Genomic DNA, 21,231 nt, shown 5'->3' on the forward strand with positions numbered 1-21,231 from the left:
CCCTTTTGTCACTATTAATAGAGAAACAGTGATATGCTCGAGCGTAGGGATGGATCCGGATATTTATTCGAATATCATTTTTTTAGTTCTTTGATTGTGAACAAATAACATATAGAATTTGCTATGTAAATTTATATTCTTGTTTTTAGTATTAAGGCTACTAATCTTCACAAAAAATAAACATTAAATTAGTTTTATATCTTTTTAAATAATTAATATAAAATTCCGATGTCTTTCCGAATACGGATTCGGATGCATCTTTTTTGTTGTACGGAGAAAATAGTGTACATAACAAATTATACAAAAAAATATTTAAATACTTCATAATATTCTTACTAACATTGTCAAAAATTAGCTTTAAATTTATATATATCTATATTAAATATTAGATTTGTCATATAAATTTTAGGAACATCGAGACTCGAGGGGGCGATTCTAAAATCAAGAACCCTCAGCCTTAAAAGCTCTATCTTTGGGCTATTTCGCTTGTAGACGAAGGTATTGACAATAAGAAAGGGACCTGAACAGTATTTAACTATGCATTTACATTCGCTTCCATCATTTTCCTTTCAAACATTACTTTTAAAATTTAAAATTTAAAATCGTTGTCCCTTCGATTTAGCTTTCAAAAAAGATAAATAGAGGGACAAATGTCCTAAACCATTAACTGTATTACCCTGTTTTGGTTTTTTCTAGGAATCAAAATAGGTGACCAACACATATACTACCAACCCATTAAATTTAAACTTAATCTGAACTTGCACAAGAATAAACAGAAACTAGGAAATACTACATTAGATGAGCTAACCAGGTTTAAACTGTCCATGGGTTAAATTTTCTATGATCTCAGCTGTAGATAATACAATATTGTATATACCATTATAGTAGTCACATAAACATGAGCATGAATCGGAATATAGAAAGAGTCTACTAACCACTACCCCACCTTCAAACCACCAAAAAGGCCCACAAAGGGTAAACGAAAAAAAATACAGAGGGTAAAATCCTTTGAATCAGCAACAACGCAATACAGGAAGGCAAGATTACTGAGTCTCGTCCTCTAAGAAGGTTTCAGAAAGACCTCGCTGTGACAACCGGTAATAGAGTATTCCCATAGTTGCTATACATGCCCTGCAACAACATTTTTTTGATATGTTAATCAAATTCTCCTGAAAACCAGATAAATATTAAAGAAACATGAGGTATAAACAAATATCGATCATTAATTTGTACAATAACGGTGCTCCTATTATATAGGGGTGTCCATTTGTCCAATCAATGACCCTTTCAATTGTTTGGCAAAAACCCCCAGAGTACTTTACTATGCAAGAATTGCCTTCGTCCACAGATCACATTATCCATTGCTTAGAATTTAAGATTGAAGGGTTTGGAACAAATTGTGTATTCAGCCTTATAGTGGTATCAAACTTTTAGGTTTTGGTTTATATAGCATACTAACTAGAACAAACTAACAAGTTGGATCTACAGCCTCCGCAAACAGGCCATAAGGCATAAGCCCAGAAAGGACTCTTTCTGAACTATACACAACGAGAAAATATCAGCAGGGTAACAAATTGGCATGGCTGCTAACAAATTAGCTAGTTTGCATGTTGGTGCAAGAGAAAAGATACTCTTTGTTCGAGAAAATAGAAAAGGTAGTTTTATCCAGTAGCAGAGCATAATAAATTCATAAAGTTAACAAGTAACCACATATTAATAGCAGAATTAGGGGTTGTTTGGTTCCACCCAACTAAAAATTTAGTCCTGTCACATCAAATATTTGAATGATAATTACGGATATTAAATATAGTCTAATTATAAAACTAAAGACAAAGATGAAGATTAAGGGCATGTTTGGTTTACGGCTAATTGTGTCACACTTTGCCTAAAGTTAGTCGTCGAATTGAAGAACTAACCTTAGGCAGAAAAAGTTAGGCAAAGTGTGACAAGTCAGCAAACCAAACAGACCCTAAAAGACGAGACGAATTTATTAAACCTAATCAAGCTTATATTTAATACTCATAATTGATATTCAAATATTTGATGTGATACGAACTAAACTTTAGTCAGGGGAACCAAACACCCCATAACAAACAAGCTAAATTTCTAGGTTTTTTACTGGAAATGTCAAGTTTTGTAAAAGAAATCATATACCCATGTTATATTAAAAAGTGCAAACAATTGAAGATAATGAAAACATTGGTATGTTAGATGGCTTTGACCATAATTTATCACCAAGTGATGCCAATACCACCACTGTCACAAGTCTACTGACAAGATGTCAGATCAAATTTGAATGCCCTTCTGAATTATTATATGGTTTAGTAAGATCAGAACCAATAGGCTATAATCGACATAATCAAAAGTTTTCAATTTTGCTTTTTTTATAGCTTAGGGCCGGTTTGGCAACAATGTTTCTCAAAACCATGGTTTTACAATTCTATACTTCGCAATTGTTATGACAATACTATAGTTTTGGCCAACCCCAAAAATACCATGGTTTTGAGGAACATTGTTTGGATATAACATTGTAAACCATAGTATTTATCCAAAGCTAGTCATGCTCTGAAAACTATGAGCCGGAGACTTGGAGTGGAGTTTCCAATACTCCAAGAATACTATTGTAAACATCTTATGGCATAAATACTCTAGTATTCCTACAAACTATGGTATTGCCTAGAAGCTACAAAAATACTTTACATCAAAACAGGCCTTAAAGTCCTTGTGGAATGCAGCTTTTACAATACATGCTATTGGTTCAGAGTACAAGATACATACTTCTATAATGCCTGCTCCAATTACATCATCATTTCAGATCAGTAACCGTTATCCATATGTTGGAACTTGCTCTCCGATGCAAATTGATCCAACGGGGGGTGTAGCAATGCAAACAAGGTTTTTGCACGAGATGGCAATAGCTCTCTTAATCTAGCCTCTCAAGGGCACTGTGCGGGGGTATTTATAGGTGTCTGTGTGCCCAGCGTCCTGTGTTAAGGACGCATGTGCCCTCAGACACCTAGGTTATCCCCGAAATATTCCCATAAAGCGGGGTTACAGACCGTAATTACAGGGATGCCTTTACAAATTAAGCCCGTAATGCGCAGCGGCCACACAGGGCCTGTTACAATGGGCCGGATCACACGTGGGCCTCCGTGCTGGACGAGGTCGCAAGATGAGACGACCTCGTCACAGGTCTTCGTCCGGTGACGTACGGGACGAAGGGTGAGTCTGCCCGTTGTCTTGTCTCCGTTGATGCAGCGAGGACGGCGAAGGCATCGAGCGAAGGGTGGCGTCGGCGAAGGCATGAGCGAAGGGTGGCGTCTTCGCCTTCGCCCCAACACCATATCTTATGATTATACTAGTGAACTGTGTAATGGGACACTTTTTCATTTACTCAATACAACAACATAGTTCTTATGCATGTTCATGAGAAAATAAGAATGTATTATTTTAAGGGCCTGTATTGGATTGGAGGAGATTGAGGGGGCTAAAACCCCCTTTCTATTCAAAATTAAATAAACAGGGGATTTTAGCCCCCTCAATCCCCTCCAGTCCCTTTGCTCCCAAACAAGCTCTACAGGTAAACTAAAAATTCTTATCCTACTTCCCTACTAACCAGGAACAGGGCACGTTCTTTATAACATATATAGCATACTCTCAGGGGGGCGGGGGGACTACATAAGTTTGTCCTACTTTTTACTGCTAATTGTTAAGGCCCATAATGGCCCATATTAGCTGTGACTATAAATATTCTACCAAGTCCTAAGGACTAATTGCTCTCTTTAATCCAAGGTTAGTGACATGGTACCAAAAGCAGTTTAGGGTTAGGGCCTAATCTCCACATTTTTTACCACCTGCCGTCGTCGCGGCCAACTTTCTCAAGTCGTGGTCACGACCTTCTCTCCGGCCTCGTCAACCCCCCCCCCCCATCACCCGTCGTCGCGACCGGCACTACAAGTCGCGCCGCCGCCGCCTTCCGCGCCAGATCCGCGCTTTCGTGCGCCTTTCCGCGCCGGATCCGCCTGGACCGTGCGCCACCGTGTATATAGCATACTCTCAGGGGGGCGGGGGGGACTACATAAGTTTGTCCTACTTTTTACTGCTAATTGTTAAGGCCCATAATGGCCCATATTAGCTGTGACTATAAATATTCTACCAAGTCCTAAGGACTAATTGCTCTCTTTAATCCAAGGTTAGTGACATGGTACCAAAAGCAGTTTAGGGTTAGGGCCTAATCTCCACATTTTTTACCACCTGCCGTCGTCGCGGCCAACTTTCTCAAGCCGTGGTCACGACCTTCTCTCCGGCCTCGTCAACCCCCCCCCCATCACCCGTCGTCGCGACCGGCACTACAAGTCGCGCCACCGCCGCCTTCCGCGCCACATCCGCGCTTTCGTGCGCCTTTCCGCGCCGGATCCGCCTGGACCGTACGCCATCGTGGTCTTCTGCGCCGGATCCGCGCCGTCGTCTACTATCTGCGCTGGGTCCCTCCGCGTGGATCCTGTCGCGCCAGATACGCCTGGACGCCTGTGTTCCGCGTCGTCCGACCTCTGTTGTCCGCGCAGCATCACTGCCATCCGCGCAGGACCTACCCTCCTGGGATTCGACCGTCTCCATCAGCGTCGTCTCTGGTTGGGACCTGTCCCATGCAAACTGTTGGCCAGATCCACTCCAGGCTGACCAGATTCGGGTCCCTCCACAGTGGTGCTCTTCTAGTTGCTCCTAGCACTTGTTCCCGCTGGAGGATCAGGTTTTAGATAGAGAAGGTTATCTCTTCACTGGTTTCCATTATTCATTGGTCTACATCATTTGTACGTCACATCAACTGATCATCATGTCAGTCAATGCTATTGTGGTTAATATCATCCTTGATGGTCAGAATTATCCAGAGTGAGCTTTCTGTGTTCAGACTGCTCTACGTGGTCATGGTCTGCTTTTTCACTTAACTAAAGATCCTCCTACTTTATGTGAGGATCGTAGCAATGTTGCAGACGTTAAAACTTGGCAGATCAGTGATGGCAAGGTGATGGCTGCCATGGTTAATAGCACTAAACCATCCATGATATGATCTTGACCAAGTTCACCGCTGCTAAAGCTATTTGGTCTCATCTGAAGGGCCGGTTTGTTCAAGACAGTGGTGCCCTCTTACACACTATTATGCAGCAAACACATGTTATTGAGCAGAATGAAATGACTATTGATGAGTACTATTCTACTTTTGATCGTTTGATGAGTTCTTTGCTATCTATGGTGCCAGCCTATGCAACTAATCCATGTCCGGCTCATCGGTTTATTGAAAAGTTCTTTACATACAGATTTGTTATGGGGGTTCAGGTTGAATATGACTCTCTTTATGCACAATTGCTTCACAGTTCTGATATTCTCACAATGGCAAAGGCATTGTCCGATCTACTTGCTGAAGAGACTCACCTCAAAGCCTTGTCTTCTGCTACTAGTTCTAGCACTCACAGTGTGTTGTCTACTGCTCAGAAGTCCTATGTAGCAAGAAGTTCTCCCTCAGTACTTGTGAGCATTGCAAGAAGAATACTCATCGGTCTAAAAATTATTTTGTTAAATTTTCAGAGAAGTTGGCTGATTTCCGTGCATGACGGGCAACTCGTGGTCATGGCACAGGTTCTGCACCTAGAGGTTCAATTGCTATTGCTTCTACTTCACCAGCTACATCGTCCTCATCGTCATGGGCTCTTGACTTAGGGGCCTCCTTTCATGTGACATCTGATCAGTCACAGTTAGTCTCTTCTACACCCATCACAGAAGATGCCTCTGTTCAGACCGCAGATGGTACTTTATGCCATATAACCCACAAGGGTTCTCTTTGCACTCCTCAGTTTACTATTCCTAATATATTTTTTGTTCATGGGTTGTCTATGAATCTTCTCTCAGCTGGACAAATTACAGACCAAAATTGTTTTGTTGGATTTGATGACTCTTGTTTTGTACAGGATCGTCGCATAGGGGCTGTGATTGGGACCTCTGTTTACAAATCGTCCGACTAATCGCGATTAATCGCGATTAGTCGGGCTGGTCACCTGTAAGCGGCCGACCAGAGGGACGACGCGATCAGATTTCCTGGTCGTCCTAATCGTCGCTTAATCGTCCAAAGCGACCGATTAGTCATCCGATTAGCTAGGTTCTGGTCGACCAGTGCTGGCGGGCTAAATGTGGCTGTGCTATTGGGCTTCACCGTTTTTTTGGCCCAGTAGCCGCATACATCTGTTGGCGCCCCTAAACCCTAAATCCTCCCTGTGCATGTGCCTGCGCCCCTCTCAAGTTTCTGTCTGGCGGCTGCTGCTCTAGCCTCCAGTCTCCACCGTCCACCATCGCCGGCGGCTGCCCCTCTCAAGGTCGTCCCTGCCCCCTGCTCATCTACAAGGAGCAAGATGAGCTCGTCATCCGAAGGTCATCCCTGCTCCCCTCCTTCCCCCTTGTCTGCACTCTGCACTCTGCAGTTTTACATTCTGCGCAGCACGGCAGTTTTGCCAAGAATTTGCATTCTGCGCAGTCTGCCCTGGCCCTGCTCATCTAGTGTTCTATACCTCTATGTTCTACTGCCTTACTTCAATAGTACTTAGCTTCATCTCTGCCAACCAGTTTCCATCAGCCCAGCAGTAGCATATCTAGTGCCTAGTATTGACTTGACCTCTATCTGTTGACATGTTCAGAGTTTCATGCTGCCGGTGGACGAAGAGGTGCTAATGTTGAGGTCTTATTCCCCGGGTCCAATGTGGTTGGCAGTGGCAGTGCAACTGCAAGTGATTCTGTTCCTCCTGTGACCTCAAATGTTGATAGCACAGGCCCTGCTTCGGCATTATCAGCTGCTGCAGACTCAAAAATCCTTGCTGAAAAGGCTATTGCAGCACTCCCTCCCGAGCTTAGTGCACAAGCAACTGACCCAAAAAGAAAGGCAAGGTCACAGGACCCAGGATGGAAGTTTGGGTGGTGGCCAGACACAACAAAGAAGGATTTTGTTCAGTGTATTTTCTGTTCGAAGATTGTTCCTTCCGGAATCAAAAGGTTCAAGCAACATCTTGCCGGTGGGTTTGGTGACACCATGAAGTGTGCTAGAGTACCAGAACTGGTTTCAAAGGAAATGCACATGTATCTAAAAAGGAACATGAGACTTGTGATTACTGCTAATACTGAAGAAGGTGAAGAGGGAGAAGAGCGGAATGATGAAGGTCCTGAACCAAGTTCTGGGACAAAAAACAAGCAAACAAAAAAGAAAATTGCCCAAGCTGCCATGTCCTCATTTCTTGTATTTGCTCCTCCAAAACCAAGTACCCAGAAGGCAAGCAAATCAGTGAGTGCCATGCTCTGCAAGACTCCAGAAGAAGTAGTTGCAGAGAGGCATAAAAACAAAACTTCTCAGTCCACCCTTGAGCACTGCACAAAGAAAGGGACACAAGCACAGCAAATTGTTGACGACCATGTAGCTGATTTTCTGTATGAGAACAAGATTCCATTGAATGTCGTAAACTCAAGAAGTTGGAAGATTATGTTGGAGTCTATTGGTCAGTACGGTCCTGGATATCATGGCCCATCGTATCATGAGGCTAGAGTACCTTGGCTTGAAAGGGCAGTGAAGAGAACATCGACATTGAGAGATAAGCACGAAGAGGCTTGGAAGGAATATGGTTGCTCAATTATGTCAGATGGGTGGACCGACACAAGACAACGTCATTTGATCAACTTCCTTGCCAACAGTCCAGCAGGGACATACTTCCTAGGTTCTGTTGATGCATCAAGTGAGGTAGCAAATGCCAATATGTTGGCAGATCTGTTGGAGAAGCAAATAATGAAGGTGGGCAAAGAACATGTTGTCCAGGTGGTAACTGACAATGGAGCCAATTTCAAAGCAGCAGGGCGGATCCTAATGGACAGAATTCCGCATTTGTTTTGGACTCCTTGTGCAGCACATTGTTTGGATCTATTGTTGGAGGATATTGGCAAGATCAAGGAGTTCAACACTTGCATCAATATGGCAAAGAAGGTTTCAAGGTTCCTATACAAGCATGGGCGACTTCACAGCCTAATGAGAGAAAAGCTAGGCGGGGACCTTGTTAGGCCGGGTGTCACTAGATTTGCAACATCATTCTTGACTTTGGCAAGCATGTACAAGCATAAGAATAGATTACAGGGCTTGTTTGTTAGTGATGAATGGAATGGCTCTAAGTTTTCCCTACTTCAAGAAGGTGTACAAGCTGAAAATATTGTCCTTTCTGTATCATTTTGGCAAACTCTTGAAAATTGTCTACGGGCTTCACAACCTCTTCTCATTGCTTTAAGGATTGCTGACGGTGATGAGACGCCAGCAGCTCCAGAGATAATGGCAGCTATGGACAAAGCAAAAGCCACCATACAAGAGTCACTAAAAGAGAAGCCAAGATTACTTGTTGAAGTCATCTCATGCTTTGAGAAGAGGTGGGAAACTCAGATGGAGCAGAAACTATATGGGGCAGCCCTTTATTTGAATCCAGGTAAATTCTTTACCTTGAGGGAGAAAGACAGAAGGCAAGCTGCAAGACTTAGAGCTATGTTCAATGATGTTTTGTGGAAGATGGTCAGTGATGAGGATGAGCAAACAAAGATTAGTAAACAGGCAGATGACTACGAAAGATCCGAAGGGGAATGCTTTTCAAAGGCAGGAGCAATAAGAGAAAGAGAGAAAAAAAGTCCTAGTAAGTAACTGATTTTTGCAGTTATAAGCTTATAGCAGTTTTTAATTTGTTTGCCTGTTTGGAAGTCTAAAACTGACCTAAAAATTGTTGTGTAACAGTCCTATGGTGGGGTGCATATGGAGGACTGGCATATGAACTACAAAGCCTAGCAAAAAGGGTTATAAGCCTCTGTTGTGCGGCTTCTGGTTGTGAGAGAAATTGGTCAGACTTTGCAGCAGTAAGTAACTAAGTACTGTATTACAAAGCCTAGCAAAAAGGGTTTGCTTGTTGATTGATCATTATGTGGCTATGTGCAATTGTGCATTTTCAGGTCCATACAAAAAAGAGGAACCGACTAGAACACCAGAGGCTTAATAAATTGGTCTATGTCAGTTACAACAGAAAGATGGAAAATAGGTTTCGAACAATAAGAGAGCTGGGATCCAAGGGAAAAAGAAGCAACCCACTGGTGCTTGAAGAGTTTATGTGGGAAAATGAATGGGTTGAAGAAAATAATGAAGCTGATGGTGATAGCAGCATATGGCATGCTGTGGATGAGGCATTAGGGGCAACTCATGCTCTCCAAGGCAGAAATTTGCCAAGATTAGCTGCTGCAGGTGCTGCTTCAAGTTCTCGGCCTCAACGAACCTATGTTAGGACAAGGAAGCGTTCAAGAAATGCAGCAGCACAAGATATTGGAGAAGATGATAGTGATGCTCAAGAAGATGGTAATGCTACAGCAGATGCAGAAGAACAACAAGAACAACCACTAGAAGCAACTAGAGATATGGACCAAGATGAATCTGAATCTGGAGGAGGGAAAGCTGTTGCTAATGCTTTTTGCTTGGATGCTGATCTGCTCTAGGTAGCAGACTAGCAGGTACTCTATATTGTTTCACACTTTCACTTATGTTATGTCTTATGTTACATTCACTTCCAATTGAAAGCTGCTATTGTTATATTTCAGTAATTCAGTTCCGAACTTCCAATTTAATTTCAGTTCTATATGGCTTATATGCCTAGAAATACATATATACATATATATATGGCTTATATGCCTAGGAATATACATAGGACGACTAGGGACGACCAGAGGCCGACCAGAACCGATTAGTCGGCCGATTAGTCGCCCTAATCGCGATTAGGCGCCTGGTCGGTCCTGTCGGTCGACTAGCTGGTCGCCCGACTTGAAATCAGTGATTGGGACTGATCGTCGTTGTAGCACTGCTCCTCGCCTCTACATCCTCGACAGCTTGCGCCTTCCTTCGTCCACTTCATCATCTTCGGCTCGTGTGCTTTCTACAGTTTGTCTGTGTTGCCTCTTTTGCCCAATGGCATCACCGTCTAGGTCAATTGTGTGGCTCGCGTCTGTCCACCTTAATAAAATCAGGTTGTTTAGGTCATACGTCATCTGAGTCTAGCTTCAATTGTAAGGGTTGTCATCTTGGAAAACAAATACAACTTCCTTATTTTACCAGTGATTCTCTTCTGCTAGACCATTTAATCTTGTTCACTCTAGTGTTTGGGGCCCAGCTCCTTTGGTTTCAAAAGGTGGAAAATATGTTTTTTATGAACATTCTCGTTACACTTGGATTTATTTCATGAAAGGACGTCCTGGGTTGGTTTCTATCTATAGGTCTTTTGCTCGCATGTTTCACACCCAATTTTCTGATCCTATTAGAATTGTTCGCTCTGATTCTGGTGGTGAATATTTATCTGATTCTTGTCGACAATTTCTAACTTCAGAGGGTACTATTGCACAACTTTCGTGCCAACCAGCACATGCTCAAAATGGTGTTGTTGAACGCAAGCATCGTCATGTCATAAAAACTGCTCGCACCCTTTTGATATCTTCTTTTGTCCCCTCGCATTTTTGGTGAGAAGCAGTGTATACCGCTATCTACCTCATCAATAGACAGCCATCATCAAAACTCTCAGGGGAAAACTCATGTTGAAGTTCTTTTTGGAACTCCACTCTATGACCATCTTATAGTTTTGGATGTACATGCTACGTATTGTTAGCCTCTCGTGACAGGACTAAATTAACTGCTCAACCAATTGAGTATGTTTTTCTTGGACATAGTCCGGAGCACAAAGGCTAGATGTTATGATCCTTCAGCACGTTGCATTCGTATTTCATGTGATGTGAGTTTTAATGAAAACCGACCTTTCTTTTATAACTCACACATTCATATTCTTTTTCTACAGAGTCCACCTCTTTCATGTGCCTTCCTCCCATCCATGCTCATTCATCTGGGTCTTCATCTTCCACTACACCATCGTCTACCACATCCTCACCGGATGTTCTCATTCCCGTTACAAATCCTTCTACCTCAACAACCACCAATTACCAAAACCTACATTTGTCGTCCTCGCACTTGTCCCATGGCTGGTCATGATGGTGAACCTGTTGTTGATGCTTGTACTAACAATGATGACTCTCCGGTTGTTTCTGATGATCTATAGATTGTTGATGGGTCACAATTTGCTGATGTGTTACCAAATCACTAGGGATATCATCTTTGTGATCGTATTACAATTGAACCTTCAGGTCGCTATGGATTTCCTAGTGTTGTTGTAATTGTTGAACCATCTAATTATCATGAAACTTCTGGTATTCATGAATGGCGGCTTGCTATGCAAGAAGAGTTGGACGCTCTTGATCGAACGGGTACTTGTGACCTTGTTCCTTTACCATCACATGCAGCCCCTATAACATGTAAATGGGTCTTTAAGATTATGACCAAATCAGATGGTTCAGTTGAGCGATATAAAGCTCGTCTTGCGGCTAGAGGTTTTCAACAGACTAAGGGTCTAGATTATGATGAAACCTTTGCACCGGTCACCATATGACGATTGTTCGTACTTTGACTGTTGTTGCAGCATCTTCATGGACTCTCTCTCAGATGGATGTCAAAAATGTTTTTCTTCATGGTGATTTACATGAAGTTTATATGCACCCACCACCAGAGGTTGATATTCCTTCCGGCCATGTCTGTTGTCTGCGTAAAGCTTTATATGGATTGAAACAGGCCCCTCATGCTTGGTTTCAAAGATTCGTCACTGTCATAAGGGTCGTTGGTTTTACCTCTAGTGATCATGATCATGCATTATTTCTTTATTACTCTTCATGAGGGTGCACCTTGCTCCTATTATATGTTGATGACATGTTGATTACGGGTGATGATCCAGAACATATCTATCAAGTAAAACATCTTAGTTAGCAGTTTAAGGGTGTGTTTGGTTTGACTTTTGGCTTTTGCCCCCTAAAAGCCAAAAGCCAACCAAAGGGTTAGATTCAGGAAGCAGCTTTTTCTAAAAGCTGGCTTTCTCACAGTGCAAATCTGAAAGCACCCCTGAACCTGCTTTTAGTGGCTTTTCGAATGGAACTGTGAAAACATATATCGAAGAACTTTTAACGACTTTTAGTGGTTTCCACCAAACAATTTTTAGCTTTTTAACGGCTTACAGCCTACAGCAGCTTTTTCCACAGCTCACAGCCCACAGCAACTTTTTTCACAGCCACAGCCCAACCAAACAGACCCTAAGATGTCTGATTTAGGCCCTCTTGTATATTTCCTGGGGATTGAGGTATTACAATCTACAAAGGGCTATTATCTCTCGTAGTCTAAATACATCCAAGAGATTATTGCTCGCTCTGGTCTGACTGATAATCGTACAACTGCAACACCCATGGATATTCACTTACAATTTTGTCTGAATGATGGTTCACCACTACAGGATCCATACAGATCTTACCAACACTCGACTGGATATTGCACATGTTGTTCATATTCTGAGTCAGTTTGTCTCTGCGCCTACTTCAGTTCATTATAGTCACTTGCTTCGTGTATTGAGATACTTACGGGGAACCACATCTTGAGGCTTATTCTATGATTGTAATAGTCCTCTTCGGCTTCATGCTTACTCTGATGCCACTTGGGCGAGCGATCGCACTGATCGATGCTCTATTACAGGTTATTGTATTTTTCTTGGTTCCTCTCCTATTGCATGGAAATCAAAGAAGCAAGTTGTTGTATCAAGAACCAATGCAGAAGCAGAACTTCGAGCTCTTGCTACCACTATTGTCGAGATTATATGGCTACAATGGTTAATGGCTGATCTTGGTGTCTCTTGTGATACTCCTACGCCTCTTCTGTGCGACAGCACTGGAGCCATTCAAATTGCAAATGATCTTGTGAAGCATGAACTTACAAAACATATTGGTGTTGATGTTTTCTTCACACGGTCTCATTGTCAACAGAAAACTATTGCTCTTCAACATGTGCCCTCAGAAATGCAAGTTGCAGACTTCTTCACAAAAGCACAAACAAGAGAACAACATCGTCTCAACTTGTTCAAACTCAATGCTTCAGATCCTTCGCTTCCACCTTGAGTTTGAAGGGGGTGTTAAGGCCCATAATGGCCCATATTAGCTGTGACACTAATTGCTCTCTCTAATCCAAGGTTAGTGACACTAATGAGAAAAGGAGGCATTAAGGGTGGGAGGGATATAACCAGGATAATAAAATGTTGGAAGGCTTACAAGATAGCCATAACAAGATCTTAGTGGGAGATATTAATAGCAGAATAAACAAACAAGCTAAATTTCTAGGTTTTTTATATTTGAAATGTCAAGTATTTGTAAAATAAATTATATGTCCATGTTATATTAAGAAGTGCAAACAATTGGAGATAGTGAAAACATTTGTAATGTTAGATGGCTTTGACAATAATTCATCACCTAGTGATGCCAATATCACTACTGTCAGAAGCCTACTGACTACATGTCAAGTCAAAATTGAATGCCCTTCTGAATTATTATATGGTTTAGTAAGGCCAGAACCAATAGGCTATAATAGACATAATCAAAAGTTGTCATTTTTGCTTTTTTTATATAGCTTGAAGTCCTTGTGGAATGCGGCTTTTACAATACATGCTATTGGTTCAGAGTACAAGATACATATACTTTTAATCTTTTATAATGCCTGCCCAAATACATCATTTCAGATCAGTACCCGTTATCCATCTCTTATGCAAGGTTATTAAAATGATAAAACGTTGGAACGCTCATGGGTGAAATTTTAGTTTTAAAAAACATAGGAAAAATACCAATATATCATAATTTCAGACAGTAATATGAAGTTAAATACCAAAACAGAGAGGTTAGTGGCTTACTAAAACTTCACCCATGAGCTGGATTGAACCCCAAAAGTAACTAATAGACTGGGCCCAAAAATAGCTAATGGTCTAAAATGCATAAAACACTATGTTTTACAGTTTAGAACGCCAAAACGCTAAAACATGATTTCAACCTCTAATTAGAGTTTTGTCGTTTAAATGTAGTTTAAACATCGTTTAAACGTAGTTTTAATAACACTGCTCTTATGATTATACAAGTGAACTGTGTAATGGAACACTTTTTCATCTACTTAATACAACAACATAGTTCTTATGCATGTTCATGAGAAAATAAGAATGTATTATTTTAAAGGTAAACTAAAAATTCTTAAGCTAATGAGGAAAAGCATCATAAAGGGTGGGAGGGATATAACCAGAAATCCAGAATAATAAAATAATGTTGGAAGGCTTACATGATAGCCATTGCAAGTAAGATCTTAGTGGGATCCATTCTTGATGATCTCTGATGGCGTGATCGACTCCCCTCTAGAGCATCACTCTCTTTTTTTGATGGTGCTGTGACTGGTAGCGTTGGCAGTGCACTGGACCAGAACGGCAGCAGCATCCTTAGAAATTTGTGACGAAATGTACCTATTAAGGAAATGTAACCATCAAGTAGCACCAAAATGAGCGTGAGCTAAATTCAAGCTTAAGCTGGCTAGGTAAGAAAACAATGTTATTTGACTATCGCATTATTGATGTCGTCATATATCCAGCTTTAACATATATCTGTGAGATGCATAGTTTCAAGCAAGTTCAGATTTTTTTTAATATTTGTTTATTGCAGGAACAAGAACAAAGAAATGCTCAAGTGTCGGCTGAACCAAAGTTCCAAATTCAGTAGATTTCAACCATAGAAACATGTTTTAATCAATCATAAATATCCTCCAGACAAGTTTATACAAATAGACTCAATCATTAGAGGTATTTTTGGCAATGCTACTCAAGTCACAGCTATGGTGCTGCAAATGTCAGTGGTTATGTCTATGCAAGTTTTAAATTGGCTGTGGGACAACTTGGTTGACCCATCAATAACCCTGAGATTAACTCAAGAATTTCAAACAGAAGCGAAGAGTTCTCTGAAGCTAATTATTATTGCATATTTTGGGACCAGCACCAGTAGGCAAACAAAAAATGTGCTGGTCAATAAACCACATTTCATTAGGAGATATCTAATTCAGTAATCACATGTCAAAACCTGCAGCGAACATAACCAGTCAAAAAATTAAAAATAAAATCATCTGCAACAAAAGTTCACGGGAAACAGTTGGGTTCCAGCACAATTCGTGAAACAAGACATCCCTATTGGGGCCAATAAATGTAAGTTCCAGTCAATTGAGGCCACACACGCTTACAATAGAAAGATGACATGTTAAAGTGTACATAACAAGTAAAAAATAAAGCCATTTTTGGAACTCAGAAATTTGACAAGAAAATTTTTAATTCCACCAGAATCTGGGTAAACACTATATACCAAACAGGGTCTGAAAGTATCACCAAACTTAAGAACTTGGTGATAGCTAATATGATAGTGCATGGTAGCCAACTTGTGGAACAGTAGTATTGGAAGTAATAGTTTAGTTCAGGGCGTTGGCGTCCATGTCCTCATTTTGAAGGGAAATGATGTTGCCCTCGTTTTTTAAACTGTGATTTTACCCCTACGATTTCAAACTGAAGTATAAGCTTGCCCTTATTCCGTGAATTCAGGCATCTTAACGGTGTTAACTTATGGGAAAAAATACAAGTTCACCAAATGCAATTGAGCCGTAATTTTATTAGTCTTTGTGATGTTACATCTAATTATCAAAGTCTGATAATCGTTTGTTAACAGGATATTCCCCTGCTAGCAAAATATTCAATAACTGCCAATAGTCGTGCCAGTTTTCCACAAGTTACATAAATTCAATCTTTTATGCATCAAACTATCAAATCATAACAAAGATGCACCAGGACTAGGCAGGCTACTTCGCCTTGAGAGTCCACATGCTGTGTTCGACCTTCAATCTTGAGCTCGACTGCTACCAGGCTACCAGCTAGCAGTCCGCATCCTCCTCTTTGCAATTGTTACAGTCACAGGCAATATGGGCATAGCGGGAGGATGGCAGATTGCAGGAGTCGTCACGGCCTCCCAGGCCACTTGTCTTGGCAGCGAGTGATGGCCAGCTAGGTTGGGAAGGCAACACTAGCTCATCCGCGTGTAGCCCACAAACCACCACCAAACCCCACACCTTGGCCAGAGCAATGATGAAGCTGGACTGGTAGAAGATGGCATCGTGAGCGGCGGCCACTGGACTCCACGCCACCTCCACCGCACCAAGCCTCGCAACCCGTGACCACAGCAAAGCACCCCACGACGACCAGACTTCGTGGTCACAAGCCACTGCCATGCCACCCTCCAACAAGTCGTCCGCAAGGCTGCCAAGGAACACGCGGCCCTGTGTCCTCCTGGCCTCCCACGCGAGCTCAGTGGCCACCCACCCACTCGAGCATGGTGGTCACCCGGCGGCATGGTCCACCCAAAAGCCACCTGCTGCACGGCCCAAAGCTGTCTTCAGCATGCGTCATAAGCTCCCAACCTTAAGGGTGTGGGGGCTCCCTGCGTGCGCCGACCACCGGCAGGAGGTTTCCCAACTGGCCACACCGCAAGCTTGCTGACCTGCAGGCCCCACTGGCCACGCTCCACCACCATTGCCCCATAATTAGAGTAGAGGATTAATTTGGATTGGAGACCATCAAAGGCGAACAGCCGGATGGGTGATGCTAGCGAGAAAAACTGATAAATTGTGGGTTATGTTTGTCCTTGTGTGGACATGTTTTCTTTTTCCTATTTTATTACCATTTAATCCCCCCCAAATGGACAATTCAATTCAAAATCACACAAAGTTTAAAAGTAAGTTAAAATCAACATTGCATCGTATAGTAGGGCAGAAACACCATATTCCTTTTAGTTCAAATCATGTGACCAAATTGTAGTACAAAAAGAATTTTAACACAATAAAGAACTGAGAAAATAGGAAAAAATCCTGCCAATTGCATGCTTACCCCTTTTAGTATACTTTTTCCTATTTCCATCTTCATCATCAGCATAATAAGAAATCTCAGAATTTTGTCTATCAACAGTATTAGCGCCTTTTCTTGTCATAGCACCAGGCTACACGAAGAAGAAATAGGATCGCTGTGCTCTGAATAAGCAAATCTCAAAAGAAGAAAACATATAGTAACAAAGAACAGAACAATACAGGGATTTTTCAGGACTTACCCCATGTGGGCTTGGACTCCTGATGAAGTTGGAGTCCTGCACTGAAAATTGGGTCGATACAGGACTAGAACCCTCTATTTCAACAATTTCTGGATCAACATGAATAGTTGTCTCAGATCCTACAGCAGAAGAGTACATCCCAGAATGTAATGTTGATGGCAAAGCAGCATCTTTAGCTGCATTTGCACTATTAAATTCTCTATCATCACGATTGGATAAAGTTTTGAGAGGATCTGATGCAAAAGCAGGAGGTGTCTGAGTATCAGCTTTAGCTATTGTCACATAATGATTTCCAAATACATTTTTCTCCATTCCAGTCTGCAACATGCCAGAGAAATGCAAGCCTTATCAGTCTAAGTGCCAGAACAGAAAAAAAAACTTGCAACAAAGATACATTAAAGTCTTGCAGTAAACAAATGGAAATTGAGCAGCACCAGAACTTGGAATGAAACAAGAAATGTATGAAATGTATCCCTAATAGCAGAGAAGAGATTAATTACATTGCAGTACTTAAATAATGTACACAATTGACCAAGTTAGTCCTCCCTCTGTTCTATATTGCAAGTTGTTCTAGCTTTTCTATCTAGATACATAGTTTTTTACTATGTTACCCAAAAATACATATATCTGGGTGCTACAAATGTCAAAATGACTTACAATTTCGAATGGAGGGACTATTAACTTGCAGATATTATCACTTGGACATGAAGTGACGTAAATATTGTGACAAATAACATATACATGGACAAAATCAATGGTTTACTGAGAAATAATAAACAGATTTTAAGGATCTAACCTGGACTATCGCTTCTTTCAGTTCAGTGTGAAGGCGCGAACCTGTATCTTTAATGCTAGAAGGTGGCCATATCTGTTAGAAAAATTAATATAGTTAAAAAATCAAAGAATTGTGAGATCCATGAAGCCAATACTTGCATGTAGACGGAGACTGGGTTCAACTTACGGGTGCAGAACAGGAGGGGCAGACGTATCCATCTGGTGCTGTTTGGGTAGGAAAACTTTGGATATGTGATATCAAGCATTTGGTGTGTACCACATCTATAGGATGCCGAAAAAATAATTACCAGTTATGCTAAATAAAGATGGGATTATAAAATTAGTGACTTCAAGCATTCTATTGACATCACATACGCAAGCAACCCAATCGTGTTGTTTCTTCAGTTCCACCTTCGAGAACAGAATTGCAAGACGAACAGTGTTGTGGCCAGTCATACTCAGAATTAACAACCCATTCAGCATAGTTCTTCACCTACAGAATATGAATTGACAGATGTTAATTTCTAGGAAAAAGTACCTTTCCTAACAGATTTGCAAATACACTAATATGCAGATAGATGTTACTAGTTCCATTACATTAAATTCTGAAATTTCTGGTGGCACAAAACAAATAGGAGCGCATAGTGTGATGCACCCATCAAAGTTGAAATGTAATACAATCAGAACCCAAGGTAAAATGCAAGCACATGCCGATCTTCTTACCTGATGGACACAGAAACTACCGAATGAATAGAATCAGGCAACATAATAGGTCAAGCTAAATACAAAAGATAATGCAAGGATTTAGGGAGCAGATCCTCAAAACCAAGGCCTGTTCGCTTGGCTTTAATCTGTATCGGCTTCTACTGCTTATACAGTGTTTTGTCTTTATGGATCAGCTGGCTTTAATTCAAAGCTAGCAGACGGAACAGCAGAATAGTTCTTGAAAGGACTTTTGGCATAATACAATATGCATCCAAAGGAGAAGCTGATATTCCAGCATAGGCACCAGCAAAACAAAAACCTTTCGCGACTAGCTTCTTGCCATGGAACCCAGATTATTCTGTTCTCCTCAGACTGTAAAGAAGTAACAGCTAGACTGTGTTCCTTTTAAGTTTCATAACATAAGTAAAGCATGTTCATTCCTATGGACAATAGACCAACAAGCTCATTGTCACTTGTGGACAAAACCAATGTAAAGTAAGGTGGATGAGATGGACAAAGTTGCAGAGGACTAGATCCAGATAACAGCATATTAAGAAGTGCCAATTCTAGACACCATAGCAGTAGTTCAATTGCTTTTCTGAGTGAACCGGTTTCCACTCTAGATGCCCTTTGTTTGCAGCACAGGCAATGATTGAAAAGTTGGGAAGTCCACTCACCACACATAGCTGATGTTCCGGGAAGCATATGCACACGCCACAGACGGGGACCTGATGGACGAAGCAGTAAACCCTCGTCGCCTGAAACAAGCACGCAAACCCATCAGCTCAAAATTGCAGCAGAAGCCACTAAAGGCGTCAACCAACGCACTCCAAATCGTAGAACACAACCAACAGTTCGACTACAATAACACGGTGGCGGGGGGTCGACGAAATGCCTCGAGCCAGCAAACCTCGACGCCCGCGGTGAACACATACAGGCCCCAAACTGGAGCTTTTCGTGCCGCCGCCGACCCACTCACCTTGCACCCCCAGATCCCGAATCAGCCCGTGTCCTGCCGGCTGACCAATACAAACACAACGAGAGAAACCGTGGGGTACGGGGCTGGGATCGGCAGATCGGCGGAGAGCGAATGTGTTACCTTTCGGCATTTGCACACGACCATCGCCGGGGGATTGGAGCAGGGTGGATCGGGCCGCAAGGAGATGGGGATTGGAGCAGGGCGAGGGCGAGGGGGCAGATCTCGTAGGGGATGGAACGGAGACAGCAGTGTGAGCAATGAAAACGGTCGGGCCACTCCCGTTTTTCACAATTTAGAGCTAGTTTGGTAATCTTATTTTTTAAGTGATTTTCATTTTTCTGAAATTAATTTATTTTCTCTTTAGAAAATTAGAATCCCTTAGTAAAATGGTGTTTCCGAAATAGCTTTTAGAGGATGTTTGGGTCGAGCGATTAAAGTTTAGTACTATATTGAATATTTGAATGGTTATCACGAGTATTAAATATAATTTAATTATAAAATTAATTATGAGATAAATTTAATTAAACCTAATTACTGCATTATTAGCAAATGTGTATTGTAACATCACATTATTGAATAAATTTAATTAAACCTAATTACTGCATTATTAGCAAATGTGTATTGTAACATCACATTATTGAATCATGAATTAATTAGGTATGGTAGATTCGTCTTATTGTTTAGTTCACATCTGTGTGATTAATCTTATAATTAGATTATATTTAATACATCTAACTAGCGTCTAAATATCTTTGTGATAGGGACTAAAGTTTAGGAAGATAAATAAATTGGGCCTTATTTCGAAAACAGCGCCTTAGAGAGTTTATACACGTGATTAGGATACCCACTATCTTCAAAGCCGAGAGGTTGCTCAACATAGACCTCTTCTTTGATTGGTCCATTGAGGAAGGCACTTTTCACGTCCATTTGGTAAAGCTTAAAGCCATGGTAAGTAGCATAGGCAAGTAATATGCGAATTGATTCAAGCCTAGCTACGGGTGCATAGATTTCACCGAAATCCAAACCTTCGACTTGTGATTATCCCTTGGCCACAAGTCGGGCTTTGTTTCTTGTCACCACACCATGCTCATCTTGCTTGTTGCGGAAGACCCACTTGGTTCCTACAACATTTTGGTTAGGACATGGAACTAAATGTCATACCCCATTCCTAGTGAAGTTGTTGAGCTCCTCTTGCATCGCCACCACCCAATCCGAATCTTGTAGTGCTTCCTCTACCATGTGTGGCTCAATAGAGGAAACAAAAGAGTAATGTTCACAAAAATGAGCAACACATGATCGAGTAGTTACCCCCTTTTGAATATCGCCGGGGATGGAGTTCACGGGGTGATCTCGTTGAATTGCTTGGTGGACTCTTGGGTGTGGCGGCCTTGGAACTTGTTCATCTTCCTCATCTTGATTATGGGCATCTCCCCCTTGATCATTGCTCTCCTCTTGATGTGGCTCAACATCTTGATTTTCTCCTTCATCATTTTGAGCTCCATCCTCATCTTGGGTTGGTGGAGATGCTTGTGTGGAGGAAGACGGTTGATCTTGTGCATGTGGTGGCTCTTCGGATTCCTTAGGACACACATCACCAATGGACATGTTCCTTAGCGCGACGCACGGAGCCTCTTAATCACCTATCTCATCAAGAT

The 21,231-nt window shown here is 41.6% G+C and overlaps 2 protein-coding genes across 3 annotated transcripts; one reads left to right on the forward strand and one right to left on the reverse strand.

Annotated features, from left to right (window-relative positions):
• Positions 1-805: 805 nt before the first annotated feature.
• LOC100193782 (putative RING zinc finger domain superfamily protein) lies at positions 806-19,955 on the reverse strand. 2 transcript variants are annotated; one of them, NM_001138868.1, is made up of 9 exons: positions 19,697-19,825; positions 19,275-19,355; positions 18,268-18,385; positions 18,080-18,174; positions 17,915-17,986; positions 17,119-17,436; positions 16,902-17,010; positions 14,273-14,450; positions 806-1,131 (listed from the first exon to the last, which is right to left on the reverse strand). In NM_001138868.1, exons 1-9 carry the CDS (start codon positions 19,718-19,720, stop codon positions 1,044-1,046), a joined length of 1,083 nt encoding a protein of 360 aa, NP_001132340.1. In that variant the 5' UTR covers positions 19,721-19,825; the 3' UTR covers positions 806-1,043. The 2 variants fall into 2 exon arrangements, with proteins under 2 accessions (NP_001132340.1, XP_008655958.1); XM_008657736.4 differs by lacking the exon at positions 806-1,131 and adding an exon at positions 2,723-3,366 and having other exon boundaries at positions 19,697-19,955.
• LOC103638694 (uncharacterized) lies at positions 5,420-13,963 on the forward strand. Its single transcript, XM_020546477.2, has 2 exons — positions 5,420-8,699; positions 8,798-13,963. Exons 1-2 carry the CDS (start codon positions 7,073-7,075, stop codon positions 8,926-8,928), a joined length of 1,758 nt encoding a protein of 585 aa, XP_020402066.1. The 5' UTR covers positions 5,420-7,072; the 3' UTR covers positions 8,929-13,963.
• Positions 19,956-21,231: the final 1,276 nt, after the last annotated feature.

Source organism: Zea mays, chromosome 1 (assembly GCF_902167145.1).
Source record: "Zea mays cultivar B73 chromosome 1, Zm-B73-REFERENCE-NAM-5.0, whole genome shotgun sequence".
Classification (NCBI taxonomy): domain Eukaryota; kingdom Viridiplantae; phylum Streptophyta; class Magnoliopsida; order Poales; family Poaceae; genus Zea; species Zea mays.

Coding starts and splice junctions, on each gene's coding strand:
- LOC103638694 (XM_020546477.2), top strand. CDS start 7,073: ATGAAGTGTGCTAGAGTACCAGAACTGGTTTCAAAGGAAATGCACATG. Junction 8,700..8,797: donor AAGAGAGAAAAAAAGTCCTA/GTAAGTAACTGA, acceptor GTTGTGTAACAG/TCCTATGGTGGGGTGCATAT.
- LOC100193782 (NM_001138868.1), bottom strand. CDS start 19,720: ATGGTCGTGTGCAAATGCCGAAAG. Junction 18,175..18,267: donor AACACGATTGGGTTGCTTGC/GTATGTGATGTC, acceptor GGCATCCTATAG/ATGTGGTACACACCAAATGC. Junction 17,987..18,079: donor GCCCCTCCTGTTCTGCACCC/GTAAGTTGAACC, acceptor TTTTTCTAACAG/ATATGGCCACCTTCTAGCAT.